The sequence below is a fragment of the Amphiura filiformis genome, chromosome 13 (genome assembly GCF_039555335.1).
Source record: "Amphiura filiformis chromosome 13, Afil_fr2py, whole genome shotgun sequence".
NCBI lineage: Eukaryota > Metazoa > Echinodermata > Ophiuroidea > Amphilepidida > Amphiuridae > Amphiura > Amphiura filiformis.
The window spans coordinates 41,193,991-41,215,932 of record NC_092640.1 but is presented as its reverse complement, the minus strand read 5'-3'; the positions used below and the strand labels follow the sequence as shown (position 1 = coordinate 41,215,932).

The following is a 21,942-nucleotide window of genomic DNA, read 5'->3' as shown; positions in this document are numbered from 1 at the left end:
TTTATCATGACAAATGGTGTAATTTTGTGGTCAGTTTTCAGGCCACATAACCCAAAATCTTGAACCACACCTTACACCCCCTACCCACATGTGCCAAACAGTGAAAACGACATTGGTGGAAACTAGCAAAAATGGCAGAGTCCATATTATATTAAATCAAATAATCTCGCAATCTTCATAATGGGCTATTCCAGTTGAAATCCATAAATCCCATATGAAAAAAAAATATGGAACACATGACCTCAATTAAATAGGGTTACTTGAATGGGCGACTCCCATTTGAAATTTACACCCCCTGTGTGGGAGATTATTGAGGTTATGTCTTCCATAGGGGTGTGCGAATTTTAACTGGAATAGCCCAATGATAGCTCTTTCAACAGCATCGCTAACCTCGCTGCCTCCGATCTAAGCTGTCCTATTTCTAGCATTAAGATACTGACCGTGAACACAAACCTGATTACATTACGCCTCAGTGCAGCTAGCCATCTACTAGCTTGTAGCAATACTTGGGCGTTGCCTGCTCAGTTATGAATTAATTGTCCTACTTGTACATGTGTTTGCCCTTGACATTCAAACTGATGCATTGCATACTGAAACTCAAAATTTAATGGAACTTAATTTTTCAAATCTGAAAATCTTCGTGGAAAAAAGAATTATTTAATAAATACACTGATGCATTTGATTGTTTCTAAAAAAGTATAATGGTAAGCATGTTGATTTAATAAAAAATGTTATACTGGTAATATTCAACATTCTCAAAAATGAACTTGCTGACACAGGGACTGAATTTTGAGGAGAGCGATTGCTCTCTACTGCTCTCCTTACATCTGATATAGGAGAATGATTTTTAGCTTTGTAGTTGACCATTCTCTCCTTACATTCTATTGTAAATTCTCTAATCAGCTCTCCTTGAAGTCTCCAGAAGAGCTATTTAATGCTCTCCTGTAAATTCCAGAAGACAGCCTGCTGATAGTTATGCCAGATTTATAACATCTAAGCATTTGAAAAGGGAAATTAACACTATCCACAAAAAAGATACAAAACAAAATACATTCTCTTTCTCATAAAACTGAAGGCTTTTATTTTGCAACATTTTGTTCAGAGCTATAAAAGTATAGCACACACAGCGTTAATCAAGGTTTCTTGTTTTTAATAAGTAGCATAAAATTGTAACTGATTATTTCAAGTGTGTTTTGGTTTAGATTTGATTACATCGAGACCATTGTGGGTTTTAGGTTACAGTTAAACTACATTGAAGGGTTTAATGTATTATTGCTTTGCTTGCAGAGAAAAACACGGTTTGTTTTTTCAGCATTGCGGTATACATGATGCAATACATACTTAACTGGTTTTTTTTTTCTGGACTGAGCGCAATGATATCTGAACTCCAAAATAGCCATTAAGAGAAAAGGAGGAAAAACCTGTAGAACCACACAATTGGTATAACTCCATAAAAATTTTGTGGTACACCCAGAGCCCATACAAAGTATATGGCGCTCATGGAGATACCATATCGTGGCGCAAACACATTCAGTGAGCACAGACTGGGACTGATGTGTTAATTGTATATGTAAATACAACAAGATTTTGTGTCCCTCAAATAGTTGATGTGACCAGCTCCATTTTCATACCAAAATCTAATTTTCATCAAAATGGAGTTATGATATTATTACGCTGAGCCCTCAAACTTTGAGGCTCAAAGTATGGTTTCTACAATGGTATTTTAATAGTAATATATAGAAACCATACTTGAATGGTATTTTAATACCATACCATAGTAGAAACCATACTTGGAATGGTACATGTAATTTAATACCATATTAGAAACTGTTCTCTTGTATCTTATAATTAAAATAATAACAGCAAGCTGTTTTCAATATAATTCCACAATTATTTTTTCTCTTCTGGTTTTTCAAATTCTTCGTAAAATTTTCTTACCAGAGTTGTTTAGATAATTCTGGTACAACCTTGACCCAAGAATGTGTCTTTAAAAAAAAAGCCAAAATAAAAATTTAAACAAACACATGCAAGTCTAAAATTTGCTATAATGTTGCTTTTTATCAACATTAACAGAATATATTCTTTATTGAAAGCTATACATTCACATTTTTCTGGGAATACACATTATTCTGAATACACTTATCGATGTGAGGTATATGGACGGAGGGAACCACAAACTATCCAATAATATCACCAAGCCTTAGTCCTCCCTAGCAAATCAATTTAATTACGACATTGATATCTAACTTATACTACTAAAAAAAATAAAAGGATCAGCCTGATTTAGTAGCAATTTTCAAAATTAGTATTAACGGTGCAAATCAGATGAGAGTTATTTCATCAAGCAAGTAACGATTGCACTACCAAGTAGTGAAGTCCCATGACATGAAAAAACACTTTGCTCACCACCATATAATGAGAGCAGAAAATAAAGAATCCAAATTGGGATTGTTAGTGTCAGATCCTTTAATTTTTTTGAGCAGTGTAAATAATTTGCTAAAAAGGGTACTCGGGTGATAAATATCTAAAATAGGGAAGAAAATGATTGCAGGAAGCACAGGTCTACAGGGATGACATTACTATACAACAATTTTAAGGTATTTCCACTGAGATTATTAAATTGGCAAATAATACTATATTTACGTCTAAATAAATGAAAAAAAATATGCAGAAGTAACTTTTGAATATCACTGACACGAACAGAATGCATGGTGGACACAACCTACATAGTCCGATTTACTGAGGTCAAAATGAGAATTGTATTTAAAAACAAAAGTCTTTATCACTATTTGGGTAGTCAAATTTTCCACATTAGATGAGTCTAATGTTGTGCAATATTTCCCATGCTTTCACCTTACAATATTGTTGAAACAGAAATCATGGACAATATATGGAAGACATGACCTTAATCTTCCACACAGGGAGTGTGGATTTCAAATGAGTGACTCCATTTGAAATCCACACTCCCTGTGCAGGAGATTAATGTCATATCTTCCATAAGGGGTGTATGGATTTCAGCTGGCAAAGCCAAATACCAGCAACATATGAACTTTTCCAAACATCTTTGTTGCCAGTTTAATAACCACACTTGTTTTGGTACCACACACTCTGAAATGACTTCTGTATAAACTATAAAACTAATATATTTGGTTCAACATTCCTTTTCATAGATGTCAAAAACATTATTAAGGACATGAACAGGTAGTGAATAATCTGCTCAAAAAGGAAATTACAGGGGAAAAGTGAATATTTAAATTTCACAAATTCATTTGCAACAACCCTATGAAAGAAAATAGCGTTGAAATATTGTCTCATATTTACTAACCAAAATAGCTAAATTAATACCAAATTTCATGTTAACAGCCTCTACATGTAAAAATAACAAAAATTCTAGGTTATATAAAAAGTAAATTACTGTCTAAACAAGGAACAGAACCAAATAAAACTAAATGAAAAAATGGGCTATTCCTGTTGAAATCCATACACCCCCTGTGAAAAACAGCACATGAATCTTCCACACAGGGAGTGTGAAATTTCAAGTGGGCTACCCAAATGGATGACTCCATTTCCAGGTCATGTCTTGTACAGGGGGTGTATGGATTTAAATCAGAATAACCTAAATGTGTAATACTCTGGATGAAAAAAAAATCTACAGCTACTTCTGGTTTCTAAACTTTTTATTTTTATTGCCTACTTATTTTGAGTTTACAGTGAAAGACTCAAATCATGTCTTTTTTGAAAGTAAGTTGTTTGTATAAGTTTTGTACAAGTAACTATACATCAATGTACAACAAAGTATTTACACGTTTCGTAGAGTTTCTTTATGGTCCGAGTTTAGGGCAATCTGGGTTGAGGAAGTTCCTGGGTTGTACTGAACCTTGCTGTTTATCTCTGTAATAAAGAAGAGGAAAACATGTGATTGGTTAGTACATAGACTAATTTAGAGACTATTCATCAACACGTAAAGTCTCAGCATCACCCGTTAATGAGGGCCAATCATTCCATGAAGTGCAAGGGACGAAACTGCTATGAACATACCACATATTTTTAAGGTTTTTCGCATAAACGAGAAGACACGCAACACTGCAGGCTTTGCCGTTTGAGGAGAGCTAGAGCGATTGCTCCCCATCACTCCCCTCAAAGATAAGGAGAGCTTTTTATTGCTCGCCTACCTTTGGTGTAACAATAATAACCACATATATACAGTACAGTAAAAATACTCTCCTAGTGCTCTCCTGTAGCATTCAAGGAGAGCGATTAAAAGCTCCCCTGCATATTTCAAACGGCAAAGCCTGCACTGGCGTGATTTATTAGTCACAGAAGATCAAACGAATAATCCCTCAATGAAGTTTCACACTAGACTAGTTTTGGTGATTTCTTATATGAAGGAGTAACCACAATCTCTCAAAATTTTGCAATACAATACTTACACATGATACTGAAGGTATGTAAAGACGCCCTCTATCTGTTCATCTGAGATCTCGCCATCAATTTGCGCTAGGTATGTGTAGAGTTCTTTGAATTGATCAAACGGGATTCTAGCAGCACCTCCCTCTGGGTCCTTTGTTACGATTTCACAGATGAACTTCATGGCTGATGTGATATTCTATGGAGGACAAAGGAAAAAAAAAGTGTAACAGAGAGTGACTTAAAGCTATCAATGATCGAACAAAATGAATATGAATGGGTAGTTTGGCAGCTGCAACTACAGGCAACGTTTTAAGAATATCTATGGGTCTTCAGGATAAAAAAATCAGGCGCTGCTTCTTCACAAGGTTCCCGCTGGACGCAAATTCTTGCATCCAGATGCAAAATTGTATGGCTGAACGCAAAGTTCAACAAATTTCTTTGTTGATTCAGCCCAAAAATGAGTGATTATAATTAAGCTTACCAAATTGGTGTTTGCAATGATCCTAATCTTCATCATCATAAAAATCATGAAAATTATGTTGACTGATCACTCCTAATTCTCCTAATAAAGCTTAATTAATATTCATTACCAATAGACCAATCAGTAAACGAGTTATTGACCTTTCATATTTAACCACTCCCATTTGCGAACAACTTCCGGGGTCAACCAGTCAATGAAAATTTTTACGCCTGTAAGTTGTAAGTTTTTTCTCAAACACGAGAGCATAACTTTTTAAACTATTGTACAGTGTCAGCAAGTTTGCATTCACACAATTTGTTATTGACAATAATATTTACATAAATCTTTAAAATCTCATCAGGAAAATGGAAAGATATATTCAAATATTTCCATCAAACTGCCATGTAATGCAATGAAATACTGTCAATTTGGGGGCTTTGTAAAATTGTATTCCCTAAATGTGTGCAGTGAATGCATCACAACTTTCACATCATCAAAAATGTCTACTACTTACCCCAGCTAATGCTGAGCATGCCAATGCAAAGAATTTGAGCCATTCTATCTGATCCCCAAAACTACCTATCTGTATCAGGCTGTAGAGGCGTTCATTGGGGAGGCAGTTGTCCTTCCATTTCTGTTCTAGCTCCGTCAAAGCAACCTTCTTCTTGGGACCCATCTAACAATCAAACAAAATAAGAAATTATAAGATATCAACTTGAAAACACTACTGGCGAACTTTACGACAAACCCATGCATCAACGATCAACAAGTACATCGGGTTATTCCATTTCATTCAAATCCATGTCCCCATGTGGAAGATTTAACTGTCATCTTAAATCCAGTTGCACCTTAGGAAAAACTTCGATGATGATCTGCAATGTAAATTGTGTGAATTAACCATATAGGGATGTCTTGCAAATATGGGACTCATTTTTGTGCTTCCAGAATAAGAATGGCCAATTCGGTCAATTTTGGCATAAAATGTGAAATTTTGATTTTGATTTTGAAAAATTGATATGCTTTCTCTGCGTGAGGCAAATCCCAACCAGTTATTATTAAAATTTGATATTTTTCACATTTTAGAGATATAACAGTCCTCAAGTAAATTTTATAAATTTAATGATATAGTCTTAAAGTGTATGTAGCTGGGAGGAAAAGCCGACGATCAATTGAAAATTTTGACCTTTCATATTGAAGATATGGATTTTTTCCCCAAAAAGACCTTTTTTTTTTTTTTTTTTGGTGTTTTGGGAAAAAATCCATATCTTCAATACGAAAGGTCAAAATTTTCAATTGATCGTCGGCTTTTCATCCCACCTACATACACTTTAAGTATAAATCTAAGGTAGAAATCATCAGATTTATAAAGTTTACTTCGAGTACTGTTAAATATCAAAAATATCAATTTTTAATGATTTGCCCTAAAATGTGTATTACATTGCTAATTTCAAAAAATCAAAATTATTTGATATCAGAAGGCCATTCTTCGTATTCAGAATGCAATTCGATATGTCTGATGTGCTCTAATGTCCCACAATAAATACTGTCCAAACGTTCATACCCCTTCCCTTAACCCTAACCGCCTAGGGGCTTTTTGGCAACGGGAAGGGAAAGAAGGAAAGAATAAAAAGAGAAAAGAAAGAAAGAAGTTGTTTGCTCTGGGTGGGATTCGAACCCGAGACCCTCGCATGCCAAGCACTCGGTCGGCGACACTTTGCCACGGGTCTTGGGCTTCGCTGGCCAGCGAAACCGTGCCTATATATCACTTAGGGCGATTAGGCGTCATCACACCACGTGGGATGCAGGCACGAACAGCGCATATATCAAGTAGTATTTTGTAGTATTAAGGAGGGTTAGGGTTAAGGAAGCCTATACTGAGTTTCGATAGTGGTAACCTAACCCTAACCGCCTAGGGGCTTTTTGGCGACGGGAAGGGAAAGAAGGAAAGAATAAAGAGAGAAAAGAAGGAAAGAAGTTGTTTGCTCTGGGTGGGATTCGAACCCGAGACCCCTCGCATGCCAAGCACTCGGTCAGCGACATTTTGCCACGGGTCTTGGGCTTCGCTGGCCAGCGAAACCGTGCCTATATATCACTTAGGGCGATTGCGTCATCACACCACGTGGGATGCATGCACGAACAGCGCATATATCAAGTACTATTTTGTAGTATTCAGGAGGGTTAGGGTTAAGGCTTCTAGCGAAATTAGCAAATTAAATCCTGAGCAAAATTAAGTGGTTTTACAGCAAGCACAAAGCCTAAACATAGTATTCATGCTTACTACCGTATAAACTCAATAGTTAGTATATGTGCTTACTATCTAGCACTTTTAAAACATGCAAACATGAAGTGCCCCATCCACTAAAGCTTAAAGGGGTTTGACTGGGGTTTTGAGCAAATCATCGATACACATAGTTATATAGGAATAAGTAAACCTGCCAATGTGTGTCTCAACCCCATTAGCTCAGTTGGTAAAGCGCCAGACTTTGGTACAATTTCATGTTTTCAATAGCGCTAGATAGTAAGCACATAGGCTAACTATAAAGTTTTCACAGTATGTGACTGTAATGCAATCAACTGACTAACCTGTCTGTTCAACACAGCAAGAATGCCTGGTGTTAATCCTGTATCTGTTTTCTGTGTAGCTACCGGCATCTCAAGCCTGTCTTTCACTGGTGGGGTTTCCCCATTGGATAAGGCATGGAAGTACCTGAAAAATGGAATTTACATCATAGATTATAACTAGTTAAATACACTATTATTATATTTAACTAGATTTCGCGGTTCTGGGGTCGGGCGCTTCTCGTGATTAGGCCTATTACCCAAACCCGTTACCCATATACCTGCCCTGACTTTTTAAACTACTATGAAATGCGTCTCTCAATGATCAAGACCCAACTTGACAAAACTTAATTAACTCTGTTTATTTTATAGGTGTGATGCTTACTTTGGTAGTTCGGTAGGCCTACCCATAATCTCGAAACCCACCATTCGCCTCTTCCAAGCCCTGCCCTGTTACCACATTTAGAGAAACCGAAATTAGTATCTGGCCGGACGTGGATATAGGCCGTTACTAAAGTAATGAAATCAATCGCGAAACGTGAACGCAACGGATAATATATGTTAACCATTCTGGAGGATTCCGGAAATAGTCATGTTCTGCTGAAATAGGCCTATATGCATGTGTTTGATGTGTGCACGTGTTCGGTATTGAAATATGTGTTGAAAATAAGGCCTATAATTAGGGATAACCATCAAAATTTCATGTTGACCCTATTGCTACAAAAGATTGTTTTCTGAGTAGAACTAATCAACAGAAGTATTTTGGTGGTTAAATGGTCAAAATCGGTCAAAAACTTTTCGAATTATGAATTATCAAAGTTTCCCATTCTGACCGGTCATTGGAACGAAATAAAATGACAAGGTCCAAAAATAGCAGTTGGGAGCAAAATTGGCATAAGCATATATTTACCTTTATATATTTCTTTATTTTAACATATTTGCAAACATGAAACAAGCATATTGTGAAAGTATCAAAGGGTTTCTTATGAAATGGCACTTAACTAGTCACTGGCATAACTTATTTTTTCAAACCAAGGCATTGAAATCATGCATTTAGAGGACATTTGCCAAAAATCATCCAAGATAGCAGATATGGCACAAAATCAAAATTGCACTAAGTAGGTGAACTTTTTTTTCACAACCAAGAATTTCAATGTTATTGGGTTTAATATGACCAATTAGTAGGTGTATGTAAACAATCTTAAGTTTTGAAGGTCATTGACTCATTCACAACAATAGAGATTATCCTCATCATGCTCATGTGTATTCCTGTAGTATTCCTCATTCAAACCAAAGTAGCACTCAATACATTATGAGTATTGTAAGAAACCTGGGAGGGGGTAGATACAAGAACTAAAACGACACGAGCACAAGCCTAAAATCTTTCCACGATTTCCTGTCGAAACCAAAATTATTAATGGACTTTCATCGGGCCGTCTTTTTAAAAGGCATCTCTTGTTTAGAGTTAGATCAATGTCTACACACGTATTTTGGTTTACGAAGACAAACCGAGGGAAATCCAAATCATTTCTGGATTAAAGTACTAAAATATTAAAGTCTTAATTAAACCAAGGCACGTGAGAGGCAATGGCTAAATTATTTGCCAATTTCCAGCATTTATTTGCCAAAGAACTTTTAATTATTCAAAGAGTAGGAATTGCTTCTCCATTCTCGCCATCCATATAAAACTCAGCTATTTAGCGTGTACAAGACGGTCCCTGAATGAAGACGAGCACAAGACCCTAATTAAACATGCAGGCAAAAGCTCGCACCAGCCCTGCTGCAGCACCTCTGCACAAGTATTGAGCTCGTATTTTAACGGTGCATAAATTTCACCATGGAAATTCGCATACAAAATTTCATGACGGGGAGAATAGAGCTTGCAATCCTAAATCTAAAGTGAATCATGACATCCAAGAATTATTTAAAGAAGTTCTCACAATTCTTTTCTGGTATTGAAACGGCCTAAATAAGAAACACACAGTAAACATTTTTGTAGATTCTGTGCTGGTTCATATATTATTATACTTTGTAACTTTTGTGTCACACAAATCTCTTGCATGCCGGAGGCATGCATCGAGAACAATTAAGTTGAAATACATGTAGTTATGAATAAACCACGTTCATTTCTAAATTTCTCTAGCTAATGAGTTTCCTCATTTTTGTACTGTAATTTATCCATAGCCTTCCTATTATTTTATAGGAAAAGGAGACACAAGTAAATCCGTGAGGCAACCAGTAAAATTTTGAGCTTGAAAAACAACAACCCCGTGAACCTACTCTCGCCACACTTGCACCCGTAAGTTCACGGTACCCGTGCGGGCTACCCTCGCACGTACACCCCGCTCAAGCTCGGGCATCAAAAACTCGAAACATGCCCTGGCCAAAAATTGCTCGGCACTCGAGCTGCCACCCAACCTCAACAGGATTATTTTGTTGTCTCTCCTTTTGCCTATTCCTAAACAAATCAGATAAACTAAGGGTAAAAATCCCTTAATCTGATCTCCATTATGTCTGGGGCAAGCACAAGAAAAAAACTTCATTTACGCCTAATCATGGGGAGGTTTCTGTAATTGGTAAAAGATACAGAGACGGCGAGGTGACGGAAAACGGGCAATGTCTACAGCCATCTAGCTAGTAAGACTTTGATCCGTTTGACAGTCTACAAGACCCCGGGAAAAAGGTAAGGGCCTCTCTAAATTTTGAAGTGATTCAAATCACTAGACTTCCAAAACAGAATTAAGAAACTTGAACTTTGACTTTGATAATTTTCATAATAAAACAGGGAATCTTAAAACAGTAACCTAACAAAAAAACCTGCCTAGAAATCGAGACTTTTACTGGCCTATCTTTCTGCAGAGTTCAGCGTAGTTAACGCCGTCTTCTGCGTAGTCGACAATAGCCAGTTTTTATTGGCCTATCTTTCTGCAGAGTTCAGCGCAATTAACGCCGTCTTCTGCGTACTCGACAATAGCCAGTTTCCATCTCGACGCTAGTTAGGTCATGTCACCATTCCAATCGGTGCAGATTATCAGCGCATAAACACGCTGTCCTCTGCAACCTAAGGTCCGGTGTCGACCATCACTAGAATAAAAGGACCGGAGAAATTCCTAAGGATAAAAACCACAACCCATGTCACCGTCCATCGCTGACTCTTAAACCATCTGCCTGTATCTAGCAGATTTGATTACAGAGGCCATCCAACACAGTTCTCTAATAATTTAGAAAAAAACCATCCAAAACCTAACACAACACTCTGTACAGAAACATGGCCGTGAAAAGCGGCCGGCTGTTACGCCCTACATTACCTCTGCTTCTGTACAAAGTTACTAAATTTCACGACTGCAAATATCAAAAAGCTTCAGCAAATTTCTGTCTCAACTGTTCCTCTCGGAATTCAAGACTCCACTGCCTAGAGCATCAGCACAAAATTTCGCGGCAAAACTCCTGAAGGATTTTGATTGGTCGAACCTAAATGACCCCCAGAACTTTCCGCCAATCACGTCGGCCCAGCGGGCAGATCACGCGTCCCCGCATGCAGCCGACGGACCTGGAAAAACCCTGGGAGTCACTCCTCAAAGGGTGTCGGACACGAAATGTGCTTGACTGATTTAATTTTGGATAAAAAAAAAGGGAGATTCATTCTTTTCACTGAATGCGAACTGTGTTGGATGTACAATTATGATCACCGGCCAGACTAGCCAGTGTCATATACCGCCCTCTATTTTAATTAAATTGATTAAATATCCAAAAGGTAACTTTATTTCACTACCCCCAACGAACAAAATTATTTCGTCCTCGAAATGAGAACTAGGGGTATTATTTTTTTATTTTTTATCACAGCCATTCCAGAGGAAGTCTGTGTTTTATCTGAAAGCTAGCATGTACTGACCCTATAGAAACCTAGTACAGCAATGTCACGACACGTATTCTCACATGCCACAGTAACATACATGAATGTAGCTCGACTACATGCATGATTAAAACACAACAACTACTTTGGTCAGCTTATAAGCTTAAGGTTGGTCTGAACCTGGAATTATGGAAACTTTCTGGACTCTAAATTGTTGGTTTAAAGTATATAAAAGTATACATATTTAGAATGGCAAAGACTTGATAAGCTCATCTGTGAGGTCAAATTTGGGCCACAATGGCACTTTTGGCCCAAAATCCCAAAAATAACGGTTTTGGCCCACTTCTTTTTTGTGCACCATAACAAAAAAATTCTTGGGGCAAAATTTTGTTTATATTAATTTTTAAAAACTAGATCAAAATATCTAGGACCCGTTTTTTCATTTTTTTGAATTTCGACTAACTTTGAGAAATTTGCGCCAAAAATGGTCAAAAAATGTTGATTTTTCAAAAAAATCATAAAAAAGCCCGATTTTGGCACAAATTTCAAATATTTTTGGCGAAATTGGTCAAAATTCAAAAAAATGAAAAAACGTGTCCTACATATTTTGATCTAGTTTTTAAAAATTAATAAAAATTATTTTTTGGCCCAAGAATTTTGGCTCAAGAATTTTTTGTTACGGTGCACAAAAAAGAAGTGGGCCAAAAACCGTTATTGTTGGGATTTTGGGCCAAAAGTGCCATTTTGGCCCAAATTTGACCTCACAGATGAACTTATCCAGTCTTTGCCATTCTAAATATGTATACTTTTATATACTTTAGACAACCAATTTAGAAGTTATGAGGCCCGAAAGTTTCCATAATTCCAGGGTTCAGACCAACCTTAACATTGCATTCACTACCAAATTACAATGGCAACACACATCGCTCCAGGCTTCCATGTAGTACAATACATGCTAACTATTCCTACACAAGTTTTACCTTCAAGGCTTCAAGTAATATACGCCAAGTTTGAAAAATATCTTTGCAGATTCTCACTCGCTCGATACACTGCATTGACATGTGAATTGTTTTTGTTTACTCCCGAAAAAGTTCAAAGGTCGTACTTGTAGATTGGTACATTTTTATTCTCCAATGAGCTTTTATTCTAAAAATTCCCAAATACAATTGTCATGTGCGGGTGACCCACACTTCGACATTTTACATTTAATACATAAAGGTTTTAATTATAAAACCCTCACAAATGGATGTTTTCAACCATAAGTGAAGCAAAAAGTTCAACTTTAATGAGTTTCCAGAGACACTTCTAGATCTAGAAACAACCCGATAGCCAAATAAGGTCAACCAGTATGAAGGTCAAACGACCTTTTTCAACGGAACGGTAATTTCGAGCGGGCTGAAATTCTGAACGTCTGTTGGACAAAGATTTTAAAACTCCAAAATGACTCCAACAAACTGACTGAAGATGTCTGAAATTACTATCTACGGTATCAGCACCCGTCATAGGACGTATCCAGTGCTTTCCAAAAAAATTGTGGCTGAAAAAGTGACTTTGAAGCAAATTTTGAACATGTGCAGATCACAAAAAAACTGCTGGACTGCGCATCGGTTTGGCGAGGTGTTCTACACAGACATGCAAGCAGTACAGGTGATAGAACTTTTTTTTTAAAATAACACAACATCCACGTACAAGTGAAGTGTATGTGATCAGTGCAGCTTTTGAGTAACAGGGATCATCGCAACAAGTGTAAACAAACTCCAAGACTTGACAGTGCTGTAGCAGCTTAGCCATCTGCCAGGTGAGTTCCCCAATTTAATTGTAAAAAAACTACATGGCGAAAGTTTGTCTTATTATACCAGTTTTTCTTTTCCTGACAAGAGTCAACAAAATTTTATTTGAATTTTTGTTCACAACAGTAACTCAATTCCAAGTGGCTATAGTATTATTAGAACCAGCTAGCTCTATTTTTGCACTGGAAAATTTTAAAAGTACAGAACCTATTTTTTTAATTTTTTTTTTTTAAACAATGCCAATTCCAAAACGAAATACACAACAAATTCCCTTCATATACCAGAGCCGACTAGCTCTGTCAAAAATTCCAAAACAATTTTCCCCATACAGATCTAAGCCCGCTAGCTCAGTTGGCTTTTGTACAATTTTTGCCTCCTATTTATTTATTTATTTAAAGAAAAAAAAATCTTTAAGTATCGTGAGCCATATAGCTCACATGGTGTGACAATCCCAAAGCCAATTGGCTCGGTTATACTTTGTACAATAATAATGCCAAATTTTAAAACCCAAGCCCAACTAGCTCGGTTATATTTTTTTTTTTTTTTTTTTAATATTTTTTAAATCCATCTAAATTCAATCTGGAGAGGATATACAAATTTTATTACTTTATTCTAAAGAAAAACTACAATTTTGGGTTCCATTTAAATTTTGCTAGAATTCTTTCTCCAAAGTCCTACGAAAATATCATTTTTGGTTACTTATTAAGGGCTGGGGTATGAACGTTTGGACAGTATTTATTGTGGGACATTAGAGCATATCAGACATATCGAATTGCATTCTGAATCGAAGAATGTCATTCTGATATCAAATAATTTTGATTTTTGAAATTAGCAATTTAATACACATTTTATGGCAAATCATTAAAATTGATATTTTTGATATTTAACAGTACTTGAAGTAAACTTTATAAATCTGATGATTTATACTTAAAGTGTATGTAGGTAGGATGAAAAGCCGACGATCAATTGAAAATTTTGATCTTTCATTATTGAAGATATGGATTTTTTTTCCCAAAACACCCAAAACAATTAGGTCTTTTTGGGAAAAAATCCATATCTTCAATATGAAAGGTCAAAATTTTCAATTGACCGTCGGCTTTTCCTCTCTGCTACATACACTTGAAAAATATATATCTTTAGATTTATATAATTTACTTCGAGTACTGTTATATATCAAAAATTTGAAAAATATCACATTTTTATAATTTGTCATAAAATTTGTATTATATTGTGATTTTCAAAAATGAAAATTATTTGATATCAGAAAGACATATCAGATTCAGAATGCAATTCGATAGGTCTGAGGTGCTCTCATGTCCCACAAAAAATACTGTAAACATAATAAACGCTCATTTTAGATCCCTTAATTTTTGTTTCTCCTTAATAATTCCAAAAAAACCTAAAAAATACTCAATTTTGGGGTTTCTTTTAAATTTTGATAGAATTCTTCTTCCAAAAAGGCCTAATAAACATAATTTTTGGTTTCTTTTTCATTTGAAAACTTTGTTGAGGACTACATGCCTAACTAGCACGTTTGCCTATTTAAATTTGTATAGAATTATTATTTAATCTTCTTTATCTTGATTTTCTTCCTCCCTTTGCAGACGATTTCTCTGGTTTAACAATTTCCTCCACGATGGATTCATAAACCTCACCGCTGGCCAGCGTCACCTTTTCCGTCACCTTGGTGTACACAATACAGCGGATCAACATGACGGCTCCGTCCATACGCGCTCCATCTCCCTCTCATTTAAATACACCCTCTGGCGGACATTTTCCACGACCTTACCTGAGGGTGTAGAGGCAGATGGCATAGGACGCTTACTTGCCGGGTTGGTGCCATGAAGCCGCTGTAACTGGAGCCGCCAGCGACAGAAGAGGGTGCCACCGAATGGGGTGCCACCGAAAGAGGTGCAGCCGCATCCCAACTAGTACTGGGAGTCTCTACGCTTCCCGTGGGGGGCGGCGCACAGTGTCTTCGACCCTATATCTTCATGGCAGGAATCGCCATGGTAGGTTAAATCCACAGCCACGATTAGCCATTTGGTTCAAACCTTTAAAGCTCTTTTAAACTAATAATTAGTCGAGGGACATAACTAAGGCTACTCACAATAGCCGGGTAATCGATGTTGGTTGTGCGTGATTAAGCTTGTATACCCCATTGAGGTCAATGGTCATCGACTTTTATACTGCCTACAGTGAGTGCAGCTGTACTACACGCTGCACGCTGTAGTCCATAACAGGACCAACGCAATATAAAATGGTCAAATTTTGAGTTCAAAGCGCACGGCCAATTTTCAAAGCGCAGTCTAGCGACTATCATATCTGTTTAACACGTATTTCCAAGTTTATGAGACCAAATCTGGTTTCTTGAGAAAAAAATCATGACGGGAGATATTCATCATTTTCTAACCCGGTATCAGAAGATTTTCGTCTGATATCAAAATCGTGCATAGCAATTCACGTGTATCGATCCCGTGTATTCATTTTAGTGTCCCTTCTGCACCAAATAATTATTAGCCAGGCGGTGTCGGTGTGCGGCGTGGGTACCAGGTCAAGGGCTCCCAGCCCCAAGGGGTCTGTGGGGTCAAAGTACTGCTGCTCTGGTACGACTGGGTGCGGAATTTCCGGCGCAGCTGCTGGTATTTCTGGGTACACGTTGAACAACTCTTCGGCCTCCGCCTCGGCCCCAGCGGGGATCCACATGGGGTCGGCCCCCGCTGCCGGTACGAATCCTTCGCGGTACTCCGCCCAAGGGACTACATCATTTGCCACGGGGGCGCGATAGAGGGCCGCATTAGGCACCGGATGTATATTTCTTGTGTGCTTCCTAAGTTTCGAGACTCTATCCGTCCAGTAAGTGCACAAGGGGCAGGTGTGCCTCTTCTTATGTTCTCGTTTCTTGTGCTTCGTCATCTCCTTGCTGCTGGCCGTTTTGAAAGTCTCACATACACGACACGTGAGAACCCTCACAGGAGGTATCACAACTGTATTATCAAGACGGGGCATGATCTACAAAAGAACAAATTTTTGACCGCTGGGTTGTTAATCTTATCTACCGATTTATAAGCCTTGCGGTCAAAATTTTAGGCCGACTAGCCTAATTTATATTCTTTTAACAAAAATTTTTATTTTAAATTCTATTTTTCCAAAATAACAATTATTCGGTTTATTCATTTATGAGGTTTTAAACTAACAACATGTTTTAATATCTACAAATGCAGCTGCCCCAGACTGGGTAGCAAATTTCATGGGTTTCTCATTCCATCCCATACCATCTAGGTTTTGTGGTAACTCTACCACTTTTAGTTTCAGTCCTAATTGCGGTTTTCCTAGTGTTTTCACCCTTTGTTGGAGTTATCACAGGACTTGACCGGTCCAGTTTTAACTTATCCACATTCACCACTATTTTCCTAGCTTTGGGATTGAGCTGGATTCGATACAACACATCATTGATTTTCTCAATTACCAGATATGGGCCTTCCCAAAAGGTTTGGAGTTTGGGACATACACCTATTCTTTTTGCAGGCCTATAATACCACACACGGTCGCCCACAGCAAAAACTGTTGCACTTGATCTGCGATCGTAATAATGCTTCTGCTTCTTACTAGCTACCGCATTATTCTCACGAGCTTGATTATGAACTAAGTGCATACGCTCTTTCTGCCTTTCAACAAATTCGTGCAGTCCCACTTCCTCCCTTTCGTATTCTGCTTGACCATGAATGATATCAATTGGCATACGACAATTCCATCCGAGCATCAATTCATTAGGGGAGTATCCTGTACTCTTTTGCACTGTGGATCTGTACGCCATCATGATATATGGTAATTGCAAATCCCAATCTTTTTGAGTTTTACTTGTATACAGTTTCAATGAGTGTTGTAAAGTTCGATTCCATCGCTCTATGAACCCATTTCCTGCTGGACGAAAACTAGTGGTACGACTTTTCTGGATACCTAAAAGGTCACACAATTCTTTGAAAAGTTTGGACTCAAAATTTCGACCTTGATCAGAGTGAATCTGTTTTGGTATACCAAAAATGCTGAACACATGTACAATTAGAGCATTAGCAACTGTCTCGGCTTCTTGATTTGGAATTGGAATAGATTCTATCCATTTGGAGAAATAATCACCGACGCATAAAATGAAACGATTGCCTAGATCCGACTCTGGGAGTGGGCCCAGTATGTCTATCCCAATCCGTTCCAACCGGGTACTCGCAGGTGTAATTTTCATGGCAGACCTAGCGCTAGTTTGCGGTTTCTGCTTTTGAATGCATTTTGGGCATTTTTGTATCCATTCCACTACATCCCGAAAGTAACCCGCCCAAAAATAGCGTTCCCTAACACGAGCAAATGTCTTCTCCTGGCCCAAATGCCCAGCGCTCTTTGCATCATGCAACTGCTGTAAGGCGCCATTACGCAATTTGGCGGGAAGCACTAAACATTGTCTGCGACCCCAGGGCTCCCCCTGCAACCGGTAAAGTATTCCACTATCTACTACCAGTTCATCCCAGCACTCCCAATATCGTTTGAGAGGCGAGGATCCCCTGCCAGCATGCCATTCGTCAGGCCTACTGGCACCACTGGTCTCCCGTCGCGTGAGCACTTCTCCAATATCAGGATCTTCCAATTGTAATTTCCTAAGCTCTAATTTACTGTAACTCTCAATCCATGTGTCGGACTTTCCTGCATTTTTCTTACAAGATATTTTACAGATTTCTGTCTGGTCTATTTGAGAGGAAGTTTTACATTTTATGACTTTCCCTTCTCCCTTTATTTCATTACTTTGGGTGCTAGTATGGCTAGCCTTGGGAAGTCTATAGCTGGCACGTGTACTGGTTTGTCATCATCATTTTTAGCCATTTTAGTACATTGAATGCAAGCACTTTCTTCACATGGCCGCCTAGATAAACCGTCTGCATTACCATGGTATCGACCTGGCCTATGCTCTATCTCAAATTGGTAGGAGCCTAAGGTTTCAATCCAGCGAGCCACTTGCGCTTCAGGATTTTTGAAGTTCATGAGCCACCTGAGGGCCCCATGATCCGTGCGAATCAGAAATTTTTGGCCTAACAGATAGTGATGAAAGTTTTTCACTGCTAAAACTATAGCCAAAAGCTCTTTTCTAGTGACACAATAGTTGCGTTCAGGCTTATTGAGGGATTTACTGAAGTAAGCAATTACTTTTTCTTGGCCGTCTTGCATTTGCGATAGCACTGCCCCTACCCCTGTATTACACGCATCACAGTCTAGAACAAACATATCGTGCTCATTCGGGTAGGCCAAAATTGGACTCGAGGTCAGTGCTTGCTTCAAAGTTTGGAAAGCCTCTTCAGTCTCATCATTCCACACATAGGGACGGTTTTTCTCGGTCAACAGGTGGAGTGGTCGAGCAATTTTGCTGAAGTTTCTTATGAATTTTCGATAATACGAACATGTACCAAGGAAACTTCTGACTTCTGTTAGATTCTTTGGAGTGGGCCATTCTGACACAGCTTTTACTTTATCACCATCTGTCTCCACCCCTTCTTCTGACACAATGTGGCCTAAATATTTGACTTTACGCTGAAATAAACAGCATTTTTCAGGATTGAGTTTTAGCCCGGCTGAGGCCAACCTTCCAAATACTGAGTCCAACCTATTTACGGCTTCCTCGAATGTAGAGGAGAACACAATCAGATCGTCCAGGTATACCAAACAAGTCTCCCACTGTAGGCCTTTTAGAACTATCGTCATAAGTCTCGAAAAACTAGCACTTGCCGAATGTAAACCAAACGCGAGCTTTCTAAATTGCATTAAGCCTAACGATGTGTTAAAAGCGGTAATAGGCCTGGAATCAGGATCTAACCCGACTTGCCAATATCCAGACTGTAGGTCTAAAGTTGAGAAATACTTTGCCCCTGACAAACAATCAAGGGTTTCGTCTATACGGGGTACGGGAAATGAGTCAGGAACTACCAGTGAATTTACCTGGCGCATGTCAATGCAATATCGATAAGCCACTACATTTGGGTCTTTACTTTTCTTTCGAACCAGTACACAGTTTGATGCCCAAGGACTACAGCTTTCTTCGATTATACCATGCTGTAACATTTCTTTCACTTGTTCCCTCTCCATTTCCCTTTGGTGTATCGGTAGTCTACGGGGAGTTTGCTTGATAGGTTTAGCGTCACCCACATCAATTTTATGCTGTACTATTTCAGTATAGCCTAAGTCATATTTGTGTTTTGCAAACAAATTTTGGTGCTTATTCAGCAGCTGTTTAAGTTTTGCATTCTCAGTCTCTGTCAATCCCTCACAAGATTCGCTGTGCAGCGTTACTAAGTGTTCAGGGATTTCATTGTTTTTGTCTTGATTTTTGATTTCATTCTCTATTTTTACACAATTACAATTCTCCTCTTTATTCTCTGATAAGGGGATAATTTCTGATACAGGTTCACAAGTTGCCACCACCATCCCTTTATAGATTTTCTGCTCATCTGTGCTGGGGTTTAGCACCCGTAATACCAGATTTTCGGCATTGGTAGCGATCACCGCCTTAGCCATGAGCATCTCATATTTATCCACAAATTCTAAAGTGGGTTCCACAATTCCTGCACCAAATCCTAGCGGTTTCTCAACAAATTTTGCTGGCACCAAAGTTTCACTTTCGGGTGGTACAATTACTTCCTGACTAATTGCTATACGATAACATTGCTCGTCTTCGTCATCGTAGGGAGAATTTGGAAATTCCCCGAAAAGCAATTCACCATTTGCAAAGTCCAGCTGGCATTTCTGCCCTAGCAAAAAGTCGTAGCCTAAAATACCAGGCAAATCGATGCCTGCTACCCATATGGTATGCTCTATGGTATCACCGTCTATTTCTAGGGAAAATTTGCCTTTTCCCTGACAAGGAATATTTGCACCATTTGCGGTTACCATTTTTACTTTTACAGGCTCTAATGCTGGTCTCTCAGCCAATACTATTTGCTCATATATACTAGGATTTATTATAGTTACTGAGGAACCCGTATCAACAAGCATGGAAACTGACACCCCGTGAACCTGACCTGTCACATATGCCCCCTCAGAATTTACTCCTAAATTTCCTACATTTATGGGTCCATCTGAAATTTCATTTTGTACCGAACTCTGACCCTCGAGGACGGTCTGATCTAGTTTCCCAGATTTTGTTTCATAGGACAGTCGCGGATGAAATGATCCGGAGAGCCACACCGATAACAGGCTGGTCCTACATTTCTTGTTGGCATAGTGCATTGCTCTTTCAAATGACCCATCTGGCCACAGCGAAAACATCTCTTTTGACCCTGCAGTTGCGAAACTTTGTTTTGCATGTTTTTGAGCTGAGAGTTTATGTCATGGAGAGCCTGTTTTAGCTCGTGAGTCATTGGACTTTCAACCCTAGCGCCCTTTCCTCCAGTTTGCACAGATCGGACACCTTTCTTTACCATGTTTCCTTCCCCCTCTGCCCTAGCAGAGATCTTAATTGCCACCCTTACAGCCTCATCCAAATCCTTCGGTTCTTTATAATACACCAAGTTTCGGATCTCACGCTCGGTAATTGCATCAATAAATTGATCTTTTGCAATGGTTTCGATCATAGAGTATGGTGCTGTAGGGTAAGCATTCTTTGTCAAACGCCTAATAGAATGAGCCAAATCTGGAAAATCTTCATTCAGTTTTTGGGTCCTGTTTTTAAGTAAAGCACAGAAAGTTTCTTCCTGCTTCTCTGGTCCGAAACGCTTGCTCATGCACTGGACCAAGTCTGTGAAACTTCCTCGCAATTTCGGGTCTATATCGCCCAAGACTTCCCTAGCTACTCCATCAAGACTGCCTCCCAAGTACAACAATTTCTCATTGTCGTTCCACCCATTTAGATCTGAGACCATGTTGAACTGGATCAAATAATCTGGCCATGAGGATTTACCATCATAAGCAGGGTGTTTGAGTCTGTGGCCTGTTTTTCTAGGTGGGCAAAAAGCATCGTGAAATATCTCAGGATGCTCGGTTTGAGCACGAATAGCATTCCTGCGGGTCTGAGCAAGATCGGGTGCCACTGGCACATGATGGGAGAGTGGCTCTAGGTTATCTTTGTTTGCCTGCAACTTTGTCAAACTATTTTGAATGGCTTGGACTGCTTTTACCATATCGGCAACATTACAACCATCGCCACCCGCCCAGTCATGGTCCTCACTAGCATCCTCAAAATCCACATTTTCTTCCCCTTCCTCAACATTGGGTGGTGGTACTTGGCGCTCGGTTCGTACCCTGGCGGTCTTTTTAGGTCTGACCGATTCATCAATTTGGCCCTCTTTTTCACGAGGAGTAGCTTTAGGCGTGCTACTGTCCGAAACAGGGGGTTGTCCACCCTCAGCACCTTCGATAAGATCACTTTCACTCCGAGTTTCAGATGTCCCCACATGTCTTCCCGACCTAAGTACAGCCCCTTCTGCGTTTTCCATTTTATTATGGTGGCTAAAAGTCCTCACTCTGAAAAACAATGGATGCTTATTTGCATGTAACTATTCCATAGCTTTATGTCTTTGCTGGTAATTTAAATATTTACAATTAATTTTTTAACAAATTTGCATCAGTAGTTTTTCGGTTCTATTTACAAGTTTCTTTTGTTGCTAGAGTTGCATGTATTTTTATATTTGCAAATTTTTATAATAGGATGCAACAACACCTTGAACCATTTGAAATATCCTCAGATGGCGAACTGTGTAATTTGCGAACCGTTTCACCACCCTTACAAAAATTCACTTGACATTTGTGCTCTATTAGGAAATCACAACCCAGGATACCGTTAATGGGAATGTCTGCTACCCAAATTTCGTGCTCAAACTCCATTCCATTTAGCTTTA

At 38.6% G+C, this 21,942-nt stretch overlaps 1 protein-coding gene across 1 annotated transcript in view; it reads right to left on the bottom strand.

Annotated features, from left to right (window-relative positions):
* Positions 1-1,052: 1,052 nt before the first annotated feature.
* Positions 1,053-21,942, bottom strand: part of LOC140168351 (ropporin-1-like protein) — a 39,401-nt gene continuing 18,511 nt past the window's right edge. Inside the window, exons 3-6 of the mRNA XM_072191721.1 lie at positions 7,454-7,577; positions 5,385-5,546; positions 4,431-4,606; positions 1,053-3,891 (exon numbers count right to left, since the gene is read on the bottom strand). Coding sequence (XP_072047822.1) covers positions 3,822-3,891; positions 4,431-4,606; positions 5,385-5,546; positions 7,454-7,577 — 532 coding nt within the window. The 3' untranslated portion in view covers positions 1,053-3,821. The remainder of the gene's footprint in view (positions 3,892-4,430; positions 4,607-5,384; positions 5,547-7,453; positions 7,578-21,942) is intronic.